The sequence below is a fragment of the Dendropsophus ebraccatus genome, chromosome 10 (assembly GCF_027789765.1).
Source record: "Dendropsophus ebraccatus isolate aDenEbr1 chromosome 10, aDenEbr1.pat, whole genome shotgun sequence".
NCBI classification, from domain to species: Eukaryota; Metazoa; Chordata; class Amphibia; order Anura; family Hylidae; genus Dendropsophus; species Dendropsophus ebraccatus.
In genome coordinates, this window is record NC_091463.1 from 10,638,956 (window position 1) to 10,657,911 (window position 18,956).

The following is an 18,956-nucleotide window of genomic DNA, read 5'->3' on the forward strand; positions in this document are numbered from 1 at the left end:
CACATAGTAGCCAATCTCCCCATATAGTGCCCCACATAGTAACCAATGCCCCCATATAGTGCCCCACATAGTAGCCAATGCCCCCATATAGTGCCCCACATAGTAGCCAATGCCCCATATAGTGCCCACATAGTAGCCAATGCCCCCATATATGCCCCACATAGTAGCCAATGCCCCATATAGTGCCCCACATAGTAGCCAATGCCCCCATATATGCCCCACATAGTAGCCAATTCCCCCATATAGTGCCCCACATAGTAGCCAATCCCCATATAGTGCCCCACATAGTAGCCAATGCCCCCATATAGTGCCCCACATAGTAGCCAATGCCCCATATAGTGCCCCACATAGTAGCCAATGCCCCCATATAGTGCCCACATAGTAGCCAATGCCCCATATAGTGCCCCACATAGTAGCCAATGCCCCATATAGTGCCCACATAGTAGCCAATGCCCCATATAGTGCCCCACATATTATCCAATCCCCCATATAGTGCCCACATAGTAGCCAATCCCCCATATAGTAGCCAATCCCCCCATATAGTAGCCAATCCCCCATATAGCGCCCCACATAGTAGCCAATCCCCCATATAGTGCCCCTCATAGTAGCCAATGCCCCATATAGTGCCCACATAGTAGCCAATCCCCCATATAGTGCCCCTCATAGTAGCCAATGCCCCATATAGTGCCCACCTAGTAGCCAATGCCCCATATAGTGCCCCACATAGTAGCCAATGCCCCATATAGTGCCCCACATAGTAGCCAATCCCCATATAGTGCCCACATAGTAGCCAATCCCCCATATATGCCCCACATAGTAGCCAATGCCTCATATAGTGCCCCACATATTATCCAATCCCCCATATAGTAGCCAATCCCCCCATATAGTAGCCAATCCCCCATATAGTGCCCACATAGTAGCCAATCCCCCCATATAGTAGCCAATCCCCCATATAGCGCCCCACATAGTAGCCAATCCCCCCATATAGTAGCCAATCCTCCCATATAGCGCCCCACATAGTAGCCAATCCTCCCACTTGTGTGGCCCGACCAGAAAAACAATAAACCAGTAACTCACCTATCCGCCGATCTCAGCAGCTCCTCTCCCGGCAGAGCGCGTACTCCCGTCATCCTCCGGAGCGGGCAGCGGGGTACAGAGACACTGACTGTGCCGGAAGTAATTCATGACAGAGGCTGCAGGTCACTTCCGGCACAGTCAGTATCTGTATACCCCGCTGCCCGCCCCGGAGGATGACGGGAGTGCGCGCTCTGCCGGGAGAGGAGCTGCTGGGACCGGCGGACAGGTGAGTTACTGGTTTATTGTTTTTTTCGGTGGGGCCACATATAATGCGGGACACTGGGTGCCGTTCTGGGACCTCAGGACAGCACCCCGAAAACGGGACTGTCCTGAGGAATCCGGGACAGTTGGGAGCTATGGTAATATGGTGAGGTGCAGGGTATATAATTATAGTGCTTAAAAATGCACTATATTGTATTCCGTATACTTCTTCTTCTTCTTCTGCTTCTTCTTCCAGCCCGAACGCTTTGCGCACAGACTCCGTTTAAACTGCGTTTCGAAGCCCTCGGCTGTGACAGGTGTGCTATCTATTTTTGGTTTTGATCGCATTTGTCATTTTTAAGAAGTTTACGTTTAAAGACCCCTAATTTCCCATAGGAAATAATGACCACACTGTAAACGCTAACAACCAATCACAGCACATATGCAAATAGCTGAAATAGAGCAGCCAATAGAAATGGTAAGGTCTTGTCAGTCAATGCCTCACAGCATCCACACAGTCACATGTCCACTATTGGCCAATAGAAGATGGAAGGCCCCTAACAATTTTGTCTCACTGACATGAGTAAGATCGTCATGGTAACCGAGCAATGATCTTTACCATTATAAGTAGCAGAGTTCAGTTAGTAAAGTAGCAGAGCTGAGCCAGCCATGTAGCAGAGCCGATACCCGCACTATGTAGCAGAGCTGAGGCAGCCATGTAGCAGAGCCGATACCCACACTGCGTAGCAGAGCTGAGGCAGCTGTGTAGCAAGCCGATACCTGCACTATGTAGCAGAGCTGAGGCAGCCGTGTAGCAGAGCTAAGGCAGCTGTGTAGCAGAGCTGATACCCACACTACGTAGCAGAGCTGAGCCAGCCATGTAGCAGAGCCGATACCCGCAATAAGTAGCAGAGCCGATACCCGCACTACATAGCAGAGCTGAGCCAGCCGTGTAGCAGAGCCGATACCTGCACTACGTAGCAGAGCTGAGTCAGTGATGTATCAGAGCCAATACCCGCATGATACAGCACAGCTGAGTCAGTGAAGTAGCAGAGGTACTAAAGTCGCTCTTAAAAGGGAATTGCCAAAGTAGCTCTAAGAGGGACAGTGCCCAAGTAGCTCCTAAAGAGACGATACCCAAGTCGCTCTTAAAGGTACGGTACCCAAGTTGCTCTTAAACAGTTGGTACCCAAGTCGCTATTAAAGGTACGGTACCCAAGTTGCTCTTAAACAGTTGGTACACAAGTCGCTCTTAAAGGGACAGTACCCAAGACGATCCTAAAGGGAAGGTACCCAAGTCGCTCTTAAAGGCATGGTACCCAAGTTGCTCTTAAAGGGACGGTACCCAAGTCGCTCTTAAAGGGATGTTACCCAAGCCTCTCTTAACCCTTTAAGGACGGGGCCCATTTTCCTTTTTGCGTTTTCGGTTTTTCCTCCTTGTGTTTAAAAGGCCATAGCACTTGCATTTTTCCACCTAGAAACCCACATGAGCCCTTATTTTTTGCGTCACTAATTGTACTTTGCAATGACAGGCTGAATTTTTGCATTTGGTACACTACGAAACCAGAAAAAAATTCAATGTGTGGTGAAATTAAAAAAAAAACGCATTTCTTTTATTTGGGGGAACTGTGTTTTTACGCCATTCGCCCTGGGGTAAAACTGACTTGTTATGCATGTTCCTCAAGTCGTTACGATTAAAACGATATATAACATGTATAACTTATATTGTATCGGATGGCCAATAAAAAATTCAAACCATTGTTAACAAATATATGTTCCTTAAAATCGCTCTATTCCCAGGCTTATAGCGCTTTTATTCTTGGGTCTATAGGGCTGTGTCAGGTGTCATTTTTTGCGCCATGATGTGTTCTTTCTATCGGGACCTTGATTGCGCATATACGACTTTTTGATCGCTTTTTATTACATTTTTTCTGGATTTGATGCAACCAAAAATGCGCAATTTTGCAATTTGGGATTTTTTTGCGCTGACGCCGTTTACCGTGCGAGATCAGGAATGTGATTAATTAATAATTCGGGCGATTACGCACGCGGCGATACCAAACATGTTTATTTATTTATTTGTTTACTTTTATTTAAAACCTGGGAAAAGGGGGGTGATTCAGACTTTTATTAGGGGAGGGGGCTTTTTACTATAAACAACACTTTTTTTTTTTTTTTACACATATACTAGAAGCCCCCCTAGGGGACTTCTAGTATATATACTTTGATCTCTCATTGAGATCTTTGCTGTATAGATATACAGCAAAGATCAATGAGATAGGCACTCGTTTGCTTTCGGCTGCTGCAGCCGGAAACAAACGAGTGCCGAGCCGGGGACGGCGCCATCTTGGATAATAGCGGCGGTCCCGGGCTACACGCGGCACCTGTGACCGTGGCGCTTCAAAGCGGGGTCGCCGCACGGCCCCACTTTGAAGTGCTAATGAGGACATATGACGTACGGGTACGTCATATGTCCTTAAGAGGTTAAAGGGATGCTACCCAAGCCGCTCTTAATGGGACGGTACTCAAGTCACTCTTAAAGGGGCAGTACTTTAGCTGGTCTTTAAATGATGGTTAAAGGGACAGTACTTAAAGGGGAAGTCTGAGCAAAATAATTTTAAGATATGTTATTGTCAAACAAAATTTAGAATAATTGCTAATAGACACTTATTATGGGAAACGCATCTATAGTCGGCCGGCCTGCCCCCAGTGGGAGGGAATTCCCTCCCCTCTATGACGCGGCTCCATAGATTGAGCTTGAGCACCGGCCGATACCGCTGGATAGAACGGCGGCATACACGGGAACCGGGCCGCTGTTTGAAAAACGGACCACGGCACCGGCTTCCCCAAGACGACGCCGTTCTATCTGTGTGTTAAATTCAAGAGGATGTACCTAGTGGTACATCCTCTTAAAGGGATTTTACCAAAGTTGCTCTTAAAGGGACTGTACCAAAGTTGCAAAACAGGAGTCCGTGGAGCCTCGGTTGCGAGTCTCAAAACACGGGATAGCCAGATATCTCTAACCTGTTGCCATGGGGTGCCTTCATGATAGGGAGAGCACCACACCACCCTGATAAATAGCCCCTTAAGTCCCACTCGGTTGCGAGTATTGGAACATAAATAGGGAAACACCAGGGTGGCCCCTTTTTGTCAATGTCTAACTCAAGGTGCGAGTATTGCGATCATGACAAGGGCTTGTCAAGGCAGGCTTCCATCTACAGACAGCCGTTTCGGGGTTTTTGCCCCTCGTCAGTGTGGCGTAGGATTCTGGCTAGTTGGGGCAATAGCAAATCGACCCACAAAACACAGTTATCACTGAACTCAAGGAGAACAGTGAAAAAAATTCCAATGAAGTACTCAATCAAGAGTATCCACTGATGCCCCCAAAAATTTAAATATGCAAAACAGGAGTCCGTGGAGCCTCGGTTGTACCAAAGTTGCTCTTAAAGGGACTGTACCAAAGTCGCTCGGTAGGCTGCATTCACACGTTCCGTGTTCCTCAAGGAACACAGACGCGGAATGCCTGTAACAGACTTCTCCCCCCGCCCGGGCAGCATCTGTGATAAGATGCTGGAAGTGGGAGAACTGTATAGATATGCGCCACGCTGTAATGACAACGCTGTTTGGCTTCTTCATTACAGCGCGGCTCATATCTGTACAGTGAATGCAGCCTTAAAGGGAGGGTATTAAGGGTTAAAGTTTCTCTTAATGGGAAGTCATTGTTAAAGGGGCGCTCTTTTCAAGCACTATGTATTTCCCTGGAGAGGCAAATCTAGTATATTATTGATGTTGTGTAGTAATAACATGATGCAGGGTGTATAATATAAATATTGTATAGTAGTAATAACATTGTGCAGGGTGTATAATATATTATTGATGTTGTATAGTAATAACATGGTGCAGAGTGTATAACATATATATATATATATATATATATATATATATATATATATATACTGTATATAGCAGTAATATGGTGAGGTGCTGGGTGTATAATATATTATTAATGTTGTGGAGTAATAACATCATCATGGTGCAGGGTGTGTACGGTGCTCTCGCTGTCTCTGTATTATCTGTCTGGATGGGATTCTCAGTCCTACACGGTGTGAGCCGTCTCCCTTCTCATGTTGCCAAATTAAAAAGCTTCCTCTTAATTACAATCAGATGAGTCGGTGGGGGCCGGTGCAGTATTCTGCAGCCAGTGGGGTATAATTAATATGAATACATGGCCTGTGATGGTGGGCAGGGGATTTGGGGGATGTTAATCGGGTGCGGACAGCTGCCTCCCATCCAGGGATTATGGGCACAGATCGGTACTGCTCACACAAAGCCTGCATCCATTATACATTATTACATGACCCTCGGCTGGCACCACCTCCAAAGTCTGTGCTGCTCTGGTATCACATTCACAGACTGCCTGTCATCTGGCAATCCACTGAACATGAGTTACATCTAACCTAAGCACCCAGAGACCCTGTAAACCTCCACTGTTACTGGATGGGAGTGGAGAGTTTAGGGTCAGGGGGGGCCTGATAAGACAGCCCCTCAACTAGCTAGACTGAAGAGAGCATCTTGTATTAAGAAATCCCAGCATTCTCTCTGGGAACCTTTGTAACCATATCTTTATCATTCAACATTTTTATAATAATTTGTTTTACATAAATAACAAAAATAGTTTGTCTTTCATCCTATATATTCCCTGTGCTTATATTCTGCCCGTACTTTATACCTGCTCACCCTGAAGTTCCTACACCCAGCAATGTCCTTGCACTCAATAACATTCCCCCTCTTAGCACTGTACCTGTACTCACTAAGATCCCTACACTCAGCACTGTACCTACACTCACTAACATCTCTACACTCAGCACTGTACCTGTACTTACTAACATCCCTACACTCAGCACTATACCTGCACTCACTAACATCCCTACACTCAGCACTGTACCTGCACTCACTAACATCCCTAAACTCAGCACTGTACCTGCACTCCCTAACATCTCTACACTCAGGACTGTACCTGCACTTACTAACATTCCTACACTCAGCACTGTACCTGTACTTACTAACACTCCTACACTTAGCACTGTACCTGCACTTATTAACATTCCCACACTCAGCACTGTACCTGCACTCACTAACATCCCCACACTCAGCACTGTACCTGCACTTACTAACATTCCTACACTCAGCACTGTACCTGTACTTACTAACATTCCCACACTCAACACTGTACCTGTACTTAGTAATATTCCCACACTCAGCACTGTACCTGTATTTACTAACACTCCTACACTCAGCACTGTACCTGCACTCACTAACATCCCTACACTCAGCACTGTACCTGCACTTACTAACATTCCTACACTCAGCACTGTACCTGCACTCACTAACATCCCTACACTCAGCACTGTACCTGCACTCACTAACATCCCTACACTCAGCACTGTACCTGCACTTACTAACAACCCTACACTCAGCACTGTACCTGCACTTACTAACATCCCTACACTCAGCACTGTACCTACACTCACTAACATCCCTACACTCAGCACTGTACCTGCACTTACTAACATTCCTACACTCAGCACTGTACCTGTAGTTACTAACACTCCTACACTAAGCACTGTACCTGCAGTCACTAACATACCTACACTCGGCACTGTACCTGCACTAACAACCCTACACTCAGCACTGTACCTGCACTCACTAACATTCCCACACTCAGGACTGTACCTGCACTTACTAACATTCCCACACTCAGCACTGTACCTGCACTCACTAACATCCCTACACTCAGCACTGTACCTGCACTCACTAACATTCCTACACTCAGCACTGTACCTGCACTCACTAACAACCCTACAGTCAGCACTGTACCTGCACTTACTTACATTCCCACACTCAGCACTGTACCTGCACTAACAACCCTACACTCAGCACTGTACCTGCACTTACTAACATTCCCACACTCGGCACTGTACCTGCACTAACAACCCTACACTCAGCACTGTACCTGCACTCACTAACATCCCTACACTCAGCACTGTACCTGCACTCACTAACATTCCTACACTCAGCACTGTACCTGCACTCACTAACAACCCTACAGTCAGCACTGTACCTGCACTTACTTACATTCCCACACTCAGCATTGTACCTGCACTAACAACCCTACACTCAGCACTGTACCTGCACTTACTAACATTTCCACACTCGGCACTGTACCTGCACTAACAACCCTACACTCAGCACTGTACCTGCACTCACTAACATCCCTACACTCAGCACTGTACCTGCACTCACTAACATTCCTACACTCAGCACTGTACCTGCACTTACTAACATCCCTACACTCAGCACTGTACCTGCACTTACTAACATTCCCACACTCAGCACTGTACCTGCACTCACTAACAACCCTACACTCAGCACTGTACCTGCACTCACTAACATCCCTACACTCAGCACTGTACCTGCACTTACTAACAACCCTACACTGAACATGAGTTACATCTAACCTAAGCACCCAGAGACCCTGTAAACCTCCACTGTTACTGGATGGGAGTGGAGAGTTTAGGGTCAGGGGGGCCCTGATAAGACAGCCCCTCAACTAGCTAGACTGAAGAGAGCATCTTGTATTAAGAAATCCCAGCATTCTCTCTGGGAACCTTTGTAACCATATCTTTATCATTCAACATTTTTATAATAATTTGTTTTACATAAATAACAAAAATAGTTTGTCTTTCATCCTATATATTCCCTGTGCTTATATTCTGCCCGTACTTTATACCTGCTCACCCTGAAGTTCCTACACCCAGCAATGTCCTTGCACTCAATAACATTCCCCCTCTTAGCACTGTACCTGTACTCACTAAGATCCCTACACTCAGCACTGTACCTACACTCACTAACATCTCTACACTCAGCACTGTACCTGTACTTACTAACATCCCTACACTCAGCACTATACCTGCACTCACTAACATCCCTAAACTCAGCACTGTACCTGCACTCCCTAACATCTCTACACTCAGGACTGTACCTGCACTTACTAACATTCCTACACTCAGCACTGTACCTGTACTTACTAACACTCCTACACTTAGCACTGTACCTGCACTTATTAACATTCCCACACTCAGCACTGTACCTGCACTCACTAACATCCCCACACTCAGCACTGTACCTGCACTTACTAACATTCCTACACTCAGCACTGTACCTGTACTTACTAACATTCCCACACTCAACACTGTACCTGTACTTAGTAATATTCCCACACTCAGCACTGTACCTGTATTTACTAACACTCCTACACTCAGCACTGTACCTGCACTCACTAACATCCCTACACTCAGCACTGTACCTGCACTTACTAACATTCCTACACTCAGCACTGTACCTGCACTCACTAACATCCCTACACTCAGCACTGTACCTGCACTCACTAACATCCCTACACTCAGCACTGTACCTGCACTTACTAACAACCCTACACTCAGCACTGTACCTGCACTTACTAACATCCCTACACTCAGCACTGTACCTACACTCACTAACATCCCTACACTCAGCACTGTACCTGCACTTACTAACATTCCTACACTCAGCACTGTACCTGCACTTACTAACATTCCTACACTAAGCACTGTACCTGCAGTCACTAACATACCTACACTCGGCACTGTACCTGCACTAACAACCCTACACTCAGCACTGTACCTGCACTCACTAACATTCCCACACTCAGGACTGTACCTGCACTTACTAACATTCCCACACTCAGCACTGTACCTGTAGTTACTAACACTCCTACACTAAGCACTGTACCTGTACTTACTAACATCCCTACACTCAGCACTGTACCTGCACTTACTAACAACCCTACACTCAGCACTGTACCTGCACTCACTAACATTCCTACACTCAGCACTGTACCTGCACTTACTAACAACCCTACACTCAGCACTGTACCTGCACTCACTAACATTCCTACACTCAGCACTGTACCTGCACTTACTAACATCCCTACACTCAGCACTGTACCTGCACTTACTAACAACCCTACACTCAGCACTGTACCTGTACTCACTAACATCCCTACACTCAGCACTGTACCTGTACTCACTAACATCCCTACACTCAGCACTGTACCTGTACTCACTAACATCCCTACACTCAGCACTGTACCTGCACTCACTAACATCCCTACACTCAGCACTGTACCTGCACTTACTAACAACCCTACACTCAGCACTGTACCTGCACTCACTAACATCCCTACACTCAGCACTGTACCTGCACTCACTAACATCCCTACACTCAGCACTGTACCTGCACTTACTAACAACCCTACACTCAGCACTGTACCTGCACTCACTAACAACCCTACACTCAGCACTGTACCTGCACTTACTAACATCCCTACACTCAGTACTGTACCTGTACTTACTAACATCCCTACATTCCCTCCCTTCCTCTACTCAGCACCATACCTGCACTAACTAATGTTCCCATACTTAGCGCCGTACTGGCACCCACTAATGTTCCCATACTAAGCACCATACTTGCACCCACTAATGTTTACATACTCCGCACTGTACTTGCACCCACTAATGTTCCCATACTCCGCACTGTGCTTGCACCCACTAATGTTCCCATACTCCGCACTGTGCTTGCACCCACTAATGTTCCCATACTCCGCACTGTACTTGCACCCACTAATGTTTACATACTCAGCACCATACTTGCACCCACTAGTGTTGCTATACTCGCCACTTACTGACACACTTATATAGCATTGTACAGGAACCCACTAAGTACTCTTATTTTGCACTGTATCCAAACTGCTCTACAAATTTCCGTCCTCCTTGCACAGTACTTGTTCCTGACCTATATTATCCCCTTAGTCCTTCCTGCAGTGTCCCCTCACATCTATTTGCAGTCTATGTACTAAGCATGCACCTAACCTGTTTTATGTTACTCTCATGGCTCCATACAGCCCCTGCCCTGGGCTCTGCTTTCTAAGTGATTATGTAGCTTCTTATTCTTTGCAGGCTCATTTATTCCACACAATAAGAAGCTACTCAGAGGAAGAGTTTGCTAGGCCAGGGCCGGGGGCTGCTTACAGCCTATTAATTCTGGCCCATCGTCTTAGCTGTTATTATGCCTCAGTGCCTTCTATAAGAACCTATGAAGAGTCAGCCCATCCCCTTTGTCAAGACACCTCATGAGTGTTTCTTATGAATTTACTTTTCCCTTTTTCAGACCTTTGGAGGCATAGGAGTGGAGGACAGCCCTGTGTGCTAAATGTGCCGAATTAGACCAAACAGCTATCAGTCTTACGGAATAAGGTATTTTGCTATTTCATGGGACAGGGTATTACTCTTGCTTTAGCCAGGTTTCATCTTTCCTGCATTGTCCCTTATTTAAGTGCACACATTGCTTCTGTCCTGTGCCCAGCCTGTACAGATACTCTTCCTATGTGTCGCCTGTTCGTACTATGTCTACCCCAGCCTGCACTGTACTGCCTATGTCTCTTGCTTTCTGTCACTGTTCCTCACCTCTCCCAGTCACCTGAGCTGTAGTAAAACTGTCCGCCACTTCTATTTACTCAACTAACCATAAATGCCATAGTACTCCTCTTCTTTCTAGTGAGTAAACCTCAACTAGCTTCATGCCCCCCCCCCCCCATTCCATTCTCATCCATGTATCTCATGTGTTCAGGTGTTTCTGTTCACTTTACTTCACCTCTTCTAGTGGATGGGTCTTTTTATTCTCTATACCTCACCTGTCACAATCCCTTCCCAGAAGCCTCCCTGTTTCTTTTACCTGAACCCACCTGCTATATATTACCTATATTCCATCCTTCATCTTTTCATTTCTAGCCTTTGTGATGTCTATACCTCCTCTGTTTTAAAGTTCTCTATTTTTATATGCACTTTTCCTGACTTGTCATAGTGCTTCCCCCTCTTTCTAGTGCTGTATAAGTAACCTGTCCTGGTACTCCATTTTAATCCCTAATTTCATCTGTCCTAGTGCCCCATTCTAATCCCCATATCTCATCTGCCCTAGTGCCCTTAGTGGTTTTGAGATCAGCATCTGATTCTTCAGTATTCAACATTTTGGCTTAATTCATCCATCTCCAACAATGTAATAAAGCTTGGTTTGTCCCCATCAGACCCTCTTGTGCATTTTACTGTGCCTTCTCCCCCACCCTTATGCTGCCATCAGTGTCGGTGCTCCAGGCTGGAATATAATGGAAGAACAGCAGCTTTTGCCCATGGTAAATCTGTGCAGCTTTTAAAGGATTTAGTGGCACTCAATTCGTAAAGTGACCTCAGAGGAAGGGGGGGGGGGAAGTGTGCACTCACAGCCGAGTGTGTCAGCGCCACTTGGATGAATGAGAGACACTGCTAGAGGGATACAGAACACAGGGGTGAGACAGGCAAAGAGAGGGCCACAGGGGGAGAGACAGGCAAAGAGAGGCACAGGGCTGAGAGAAGAGACAGAGGGGCACTGGAATGGGATAGTTGACTTCTAAAAGGCATGCCAATACAAAAAGCCTCATAAAAGTAGACTGAAACCATAGACATAGAAAAGGGTTACATTAACCCATGTAAGGAGCTGGCCTACTCTTACAAAGGGGTTAATGGACAGGAAGAGGAGGTACTTCTATTTTTTAATAGCATTCTTCTATCGCTGGACTGATAAATCACAGCTTACCATCTTTCCCTAAACTTGCCACCTTCTCCTGTAAGTAACGTACATACATACATGTGTAAATGCTGAGTGTGATTATTTTTGGGGCTGTAGATATTATATTGTCAATATTATTTTCTTTCATTATGAACTTATAATATATGTAATGCTATATGCCCCCCTATTCATTGCACTACATGGCTGCAGTCTATGTAGTATCATTTTGTGCTTACGCTATAATGCTTGTTTGCATTGTGTACATTGTATGCTGATATACAGATGATCTACACATTATACGAAACTTGCAATATTTTTTTTAATTTTCATTGTAAAACTATACACTTTTCTGATAAACTTTCTATACTTCGCCAAGGTTTACACCATAATCTTGGTGAGTTGATGATTGTTCATCCTACGGCAACGTTCTCTGATCTGTAATGTAAGGCTAGGTTCGCGATGCATTATGTGTTTAGGCTTTTGTATTCACATTTACATTTCTCTGCCTTTATTTTTAAATTCGCTGTAGTTGACTATACTATTTTATACAGCAAAAAAAAAAATGCATTGCAGTGGGGATTTTTTTTTATAGTGTAAGTCATTAGGAAGTGGATTCTGCCGTATGGCATGCTGTAGAATCTGTTTTTAGCATCCACTGAACATGTATATTTTTATCCTTTTCAAGGATATAAAACGTTCACGTTGACTGTGCGCTGCAGTGTGAACCTGTGTGTGCTCCTGTGTGCACCTGCTTTTCAATCTTCTATGTTGTTAAGCTAGAGGAGCTTTTCTGTGGGAAAAGGTTCAGTATAACCTGTAAGTTATTGATTGAAATCCCTGCTCTTTTTATGGTTAGGAGTCCAGTGGGAGGTATAACTCAATGATTGACAGCCTCTACACATTGATGCCTCACAGTGCTTTAGTAAGACTGCCCACTGGACTAAGGCCAACATCAGTGGAAATTTAGATGAATACTTTTCAGTTTATTCCTATGCTTTTTTATTCCACAAAACAATATCACTCAAAAATATCAAAATTTGTGTCTTTATCACACCCTTATATCTTGTAAAGCGTTGCACACAATTGTCATGGAAGTTACATGGACACAGTACATCCTTGTGGTTGTTCAGATTTGTTCTTGTGTCAATGGAAATCCCATTCCAATTACATTATTGCCACATGCTACATAGAGATTTATCTTCGTTGATCAGGCATGGTGGACAATTACTATAACTCAATACTATATCTTCTTATAGTAATGCAACATATAGGGGGATGTTTATAAAGACTGACGTACTCATAGGCAGGTCTTAAATTAGGCCCGCCCCTTTTTCCAGTGGGATTTTTCCTCGCCTCTTAGTAAACCCGACTGGCCCTGCGTCCAGCGCAACAAATCACTTCAAGCAGGTGAATATTTGTATCATGATTTACACCTGCGAGCAGGGGATAGGACAGGCATACGCCAGGGAGAAGGGGCGGATCTGCTCTTTCTCCCTGGCATACACCCCGGTCGCAGCCTTTGTAAATGTCCGACATAATGTTTAACAGCCATGTTTAGCAGCAAGGTTTCTCTCTGTGCTTTCATATGATGCCAGGAAGTGTGGTACCCTGCATAGCTATTGTGATGTACAGCATTTTGTGTAGACCTCCGGTTGCTGACTGGAAACCATCGACAAGCTGCTGTTGGATCCAATGTGTATTTCAGGCATAGAAATGTCCTTTTCTACATTTTATGGATCTCATAGCCTCACTATTACCTTAAAGGGGCACCCCGGATCCTTTTTTTTTCTTTCAAATCAACTGGTGTCATAAAGTTCTATAGATTTGTAATTTACTTACTCAGTCTTCCAGTACTTATCAGCTGCTGTATGTCCTGCAGGAAGTGGTGTATTCTTCCCAGGCTGACACAGTGCTCTCTGCTGCCACCTCTGTCCATGACAGGAACTTTCCAGATCAGCAGCAAATCCCCATAGAAAACCTCTCCTGCTCTAGACATTTCCTGACATGGACAGAGGTGGCAGCAGAAAGCACTGTGTCACACTGGACACAGGACACATAGGACATACAGCAGCTGAGAAATACTGGAAGACTGGAAATGTTTAAACAGAAGTAAAATACAAATCTGTATAATTTTCGGAGACAACTTGATTTGAAAGAAAGACATTTTTGCCGGAGTACCCCTTTAATACATCTCAGTTCAGCTCATTCATATTGGATACCATCATTGATCAGATTCAGAAGGACCAGAGTCACAGATTGTGTATAGTTTATTAGAGTGCTCGGTGTGTTTTAGGATCATCTGTGGCCTTCCCAGCCATAATTCTTCTTAGGTCCCTGAGCACATGCCGCCTTAATCCACCCTATCTGCTCCAGCTTCCTTCATACTAATTTTGACATCAGGGCAGTAATTTACTTATGTGTGGCCGTCTAGCAGATATGGTGAAATGTTCATTTGTTACATTTTACGGTCTGTGATTTTTTACACTATTTTTCTAGCTATTAAGCTGGTTCTTCGTTTTCCTTTTTTTATTAGTATTTTGGCGCTGACTACTTATTTGTGGCTGTCAGAGTGAGAGTTGTTCATTCACAACAGCCACAGATTAGACTAGATCACTCTTATGTAGCTACAGTATATGTCACAGATGTCTTTTTATAGCCTGATGAAAGACTCTGAAACAACTCTCCTAGCTAATTTGGCTTTTTCCATATGACTCTTAAAGAGAGTAACCATGTATGTGTGTTAACCTGGACGTAGCGCGTGGCCATCAGGTCATCGGAGATCCCCATGATGTGTATGGTGACCATCAGTGGCAAAACACAGGGGTGCCCAGTTTCCTGGTGTAATCGTCTCCACTTGTGTGATCATAGAGGCATCCAGGGCATCCCGTACCCATTGGCCAGACCTCAATGACCTGACATATTTGCCACATTTAGTAAAAAAAAAATATCTTGAATATCTGTGGTTGGAAAGTCCCTTTAATTTAGAGAAGGCTTCCATTTTAAGAGTTAAGTGACAATGTTAGTTCTGTGTGTCATGCAATTGTTTGTTGTGAACGTCAGCACAATGCTGCAATGACATTGTAAATATTTACGGGGCAGCATATGTCCTCTATAACATTGTTCTACCTATCAGAGGCTATATGTGTCCTGTGTCACATTGGTGGACTCATCACGGGCTATAGATGCCCTTTATCGCATTGGCTTGTTGTGTTTGCAATGTGTATGTGCAGAATGTCATTGGTGTGTGTTGTAGTGGATGCATCCTGTATTTCCAGGAGATGCACATTTCTCTTACTAGGTTTTCAGATGAGCGGGAGAGCTCTGTGTAGAAAGCCGTGCAGTCTGTGGGATCCGTGTGTGTTCTCTTAGTTATAAATAGGATTTAAAGAATAGATGCGGAGATGGCCTCAGGCACACTGTCACTGGCAGGACTCTGAACTGACTGTACGGCTCTCTCTACCCCCTCTTTCTGTATCCTGTGAAGGATCAGAATCATTCATTTTCAGATTTTTACCCTTTTTCATTCCATTTTCCTAACATCATATACTTCACTTAGCCTCTACTCCTTATCATCAGTCATCATTATGTCTCCCTATTGAGCCTAGTTCTGGTACTACGTGGACCTTCTTTAATGCCTTCTCTTTTTGCTCTCCACAGACAGCTCCCAATAATACGTTATTGGATATAGCCTGAATGACAGAGCCAACAGGATTTTCAGTCCTCCTTGGAGGGGATCTCAGAAAGATATGGGACCGCCACCATCGCCCAGAGCACTTTTCTTTTTCCTCCTCTTGCATAGGGGAGTTGAGGCCCAGCAGAATACTCAACCTCACTCGATTAAGATAGATGGGGACATTACTTTAGGAGGTCTCTTTCCAGTCCATGCAAAGGGGCCTGCTGGAGTCCCATGTGGAGAAATAAAAAAGGAAGCTGGAATTCATCGAATGGAAGCTATGTTATATGCGCTGGATCAAATTAATGGGGATCCTGAACTCCTTCCTAATTTGACACTTGGGGCACGTATCTTAGACACATGCTCTCGGGACACATATGCTCTGGAGCAGTCTCTAACATTTGTTCAAGCTCTAATCCAGAAGGACACCTCTGACATTCGCTGTTCCAATGGAGAACCTGCCATCCTCAGCCGTCCAGAGAAGGTTGTTGGAGTCATCGGAGCCTCTGCCAGTTCAGTCTCCATTATGGTGGCCAATGTGCTGAGACTCTTTGCTGTAAGAAATTCTTCTTCACCATTCTGTTTTAATATGTCTCCCCCAGCATCCTGGAGGGCAAATAAGGCTCTGTTCACGTTAAAGTGTTCAGTTCAGATGTATATGTTGGGAGAATTGCCTGCTTTATACCTCTGATAGAAGGCTTCAACATATGTCACTTTATAGACATAAAGTGACATATGGCATGGATATTTGCAGGGTACCTATGCATAGAATGCGTAGTCTGCCTACATTACACCATGCCAGCACGGGCATCTTCCTCAGCATATACAGCAGATAGATAGCTGTAAAGTGATGTGAGCAGAACCCTATCACTTCTGTTTATTTATTTGCTACTTGTTATACTAATAGTGCAACCTTTATAATGCCAGTAACTCTATAGCCCTACATATATAGCAGATAGATTCCTACAGACCTCTAACAAGAGCAAATGGCATACAGTATCACTGGGCCATCATTGCTCATCCCTAGAACCAAAGGTGCCTTGGCTGTGCTGCCCTTACCTGTTTAGCACCTGTAGAGCTATGCATAGCCTGCAGCCCATTTGTTATAACAATATCCCAGTAAACACACCTTATGCAATGAGATAGTGATGGCACATTGTAGATATATACTGTTACTTAGTTTATTCACTATATAAAAATAGATTCAGCATATAAATTCTTCTTCATGTACAGTGAATGGAAAGTTCTTGTTTACATCCAGAAGATGTAAAATCTGTAATTCGGTTCAGGTGGAGCAGCGCTTTGTTTGGCCAGTCTATCACCAGTATATGCCATTTTCACCCTGGTTACCACCCTGCAAACTCCCTCCCTGTGTCTGTTTTTTATATGGTTAGCTGCAGTGTGGATACAGACCGGTCGCTGTGCGCCCGGCTATACACTATGGGGGACCTTTATTATCAGGCTAAAAATGCCATTTAATAAGATAGATAAGTCTGATGCGCGTAAATATATATAATTTTTTTTTTTATTAAAAATGTTTTATTTGCATCGGGTCCCTCTGTGGCTTGTGCCAGAGGGGCAGGGAGGGGGCGTAAAGGGGGGGGGGGGCTCTGCATGCACCCATTTGACCCATTACATGCACCAGAAAAATGTCAGTGAAACCTATGCCAGCTCAAAGCATTGTTTCACATTGATCGTGTACAGGGGCTCCAGTGCACACACGATTTATGTAAAGGAATTGTGCCTCTAGATAAATCCTGCCAGTTTCTATGCCACAAGGACATTTTTAAGCCTGGTGCAAAAAATGCCGGACTTAATAAATTTCTCCCTATATACTCTGCACATCATGCAATCCTACCTCACTGTAGCAAAACTTGAAAAGTTTCCAGACCTGCACTGAGCAGTGTAAGGGGGCATTCACACATTCCGTGTTTATGGTCCATGCACAGAACATGTGTAGTGGACCAGATTCACGAACCAACCAACCAGCATTATGTATCATGATACGGGGAGCTCAGAATCAGTTTTCATCTTCACTGTATTGTACTGACACAGCCTTACAGCTGTGTCAGTACAGTACCACGAAGATTTAAACAGTTTTGGAGCTCCCTGCATCATAATTATACATGTTGCCGGGAACTCCAAACTCTGTTCCATTGCACACAGTCTGTATATGCGGACCATACACAGAATGTATAAATTAATCCTAACGTGAATCAAGCATTTTCTGTAGACAGAAAGTCTGTATATTGCACAAGCTTTTTCTCAGCTCTCCCTGCCCACTCATCCATTTGGTCCCCCTCCCTCCATAGGCTTTCATGGGCAATGAAAACCAGCCTATACTCTGCTCCTCTGATGTAGAAGGCTTTCCCTTAATAATGATAAGATAAGAGGGGGGGGGGGGGTGTCAACCTTGTGAGTACAGAATAAAGCTTTTTTGCCGGCTACTTTTTACTCTGCTCCGGATGCAAACCGCAAATATCTGTACCTTTTCCTTGGTGAATCCCAGGGGCACAGTTGATAAATGTGCCCCTGTGTGTTTTTTTTCAGTGTGCCATGGCTGCAGCAGGCTGTGTGTATGTTTGATAGAGAGAGGTTGAAATTAAAGGGGTACTTGTACGTTGCAAAGGTGAAAAAAAGGAGGGCATAACAAAGAAATCCTATTTACTCATCCCCATGCCCCTGCAGTGCAGCATCACTGCTTATGGTCCCCTGCCAGGCTCCAGATTCAGTGATGTTACAGCCCCATTTTGTGCCATTTTGTGCCTGATACATCTGGGACTCTATATCACTGTGTGACCCCTATATCACTTTGGCTGACCTCTATATCACTATGTGTGACCCCTCTATAGCACTATGTCTGACCCTCTCTATATCACTATTTGTGACCCCTCTATATCACTATGTGTGACCCCTCTATATCACTATCTGTGACCCCTCTATATCACTATCTGTGACCCCTCTATATCACTATGTGTGACCCCTCTATATCACTATCTGTGACCCCTCTATATCACTATCTGTGACCCCTCTATATCACTATCTGTGACCCCTCTATATCACTATGTGGGACCCCTCTATATCACTATGTGTGACCCCTCTATATCACTATGTGTGTGACCCCTCTATATAACTATGTGTGACCCCTCTATATCACTATGTGTGACCCCTCTATATCCTTATGACTGACCCCTCTATATCACTATGGCTGACCCCTCTATATCACTATGTGTGTGACCCCTCTATATCACTATGTGTGACCCCTCTATATCACTATGGCTAACCCCTCTATATCACTATAGCTGAC

General features: G+C 44.7%; 1 protein-coding gene across 9 annotated transcripts in view; it reads left to right on the top strand.

Annotated features, from left to right (window-relative positions):
• LOC138766173 (metabotropic glutamate receptor 6-like) overlaps nucleotides 1-18,956 on the top strand; it is a 73,683-nt gene that overhangs the window by 9,142 nt on the left and 45,585 nt on the right. For 7 of the 9 annotated variants that reach the window (XR_011358692.1, XR_011358694.1, XR_011358690.1 and 4 more), the window contains exons 2-3: nucleotides 10,546-10,631; nucleotides 15,634-16,205. Coding sequence is in view for 1 of the 9 variants with exons in the window: in XM_069943561.1 (XP_069799662.1) it covers nucleotides 15,723-16,205 (483 nt within the window). In the remaining 8 variants the exon portion in view is untranslated. Of the gene's footprint in view, nucleotides 1-1,534; nucleotides 1,596-10,545; nucleotides 10,632-11,458; nucleotides 11,564-15,633; nucleotides 16,206-18,956 lie in introns of all 9 variants that reach the window. The other 2 variants (XR_011358689.1, XR_011358695.1) reach the window with 2 other exon arrangements.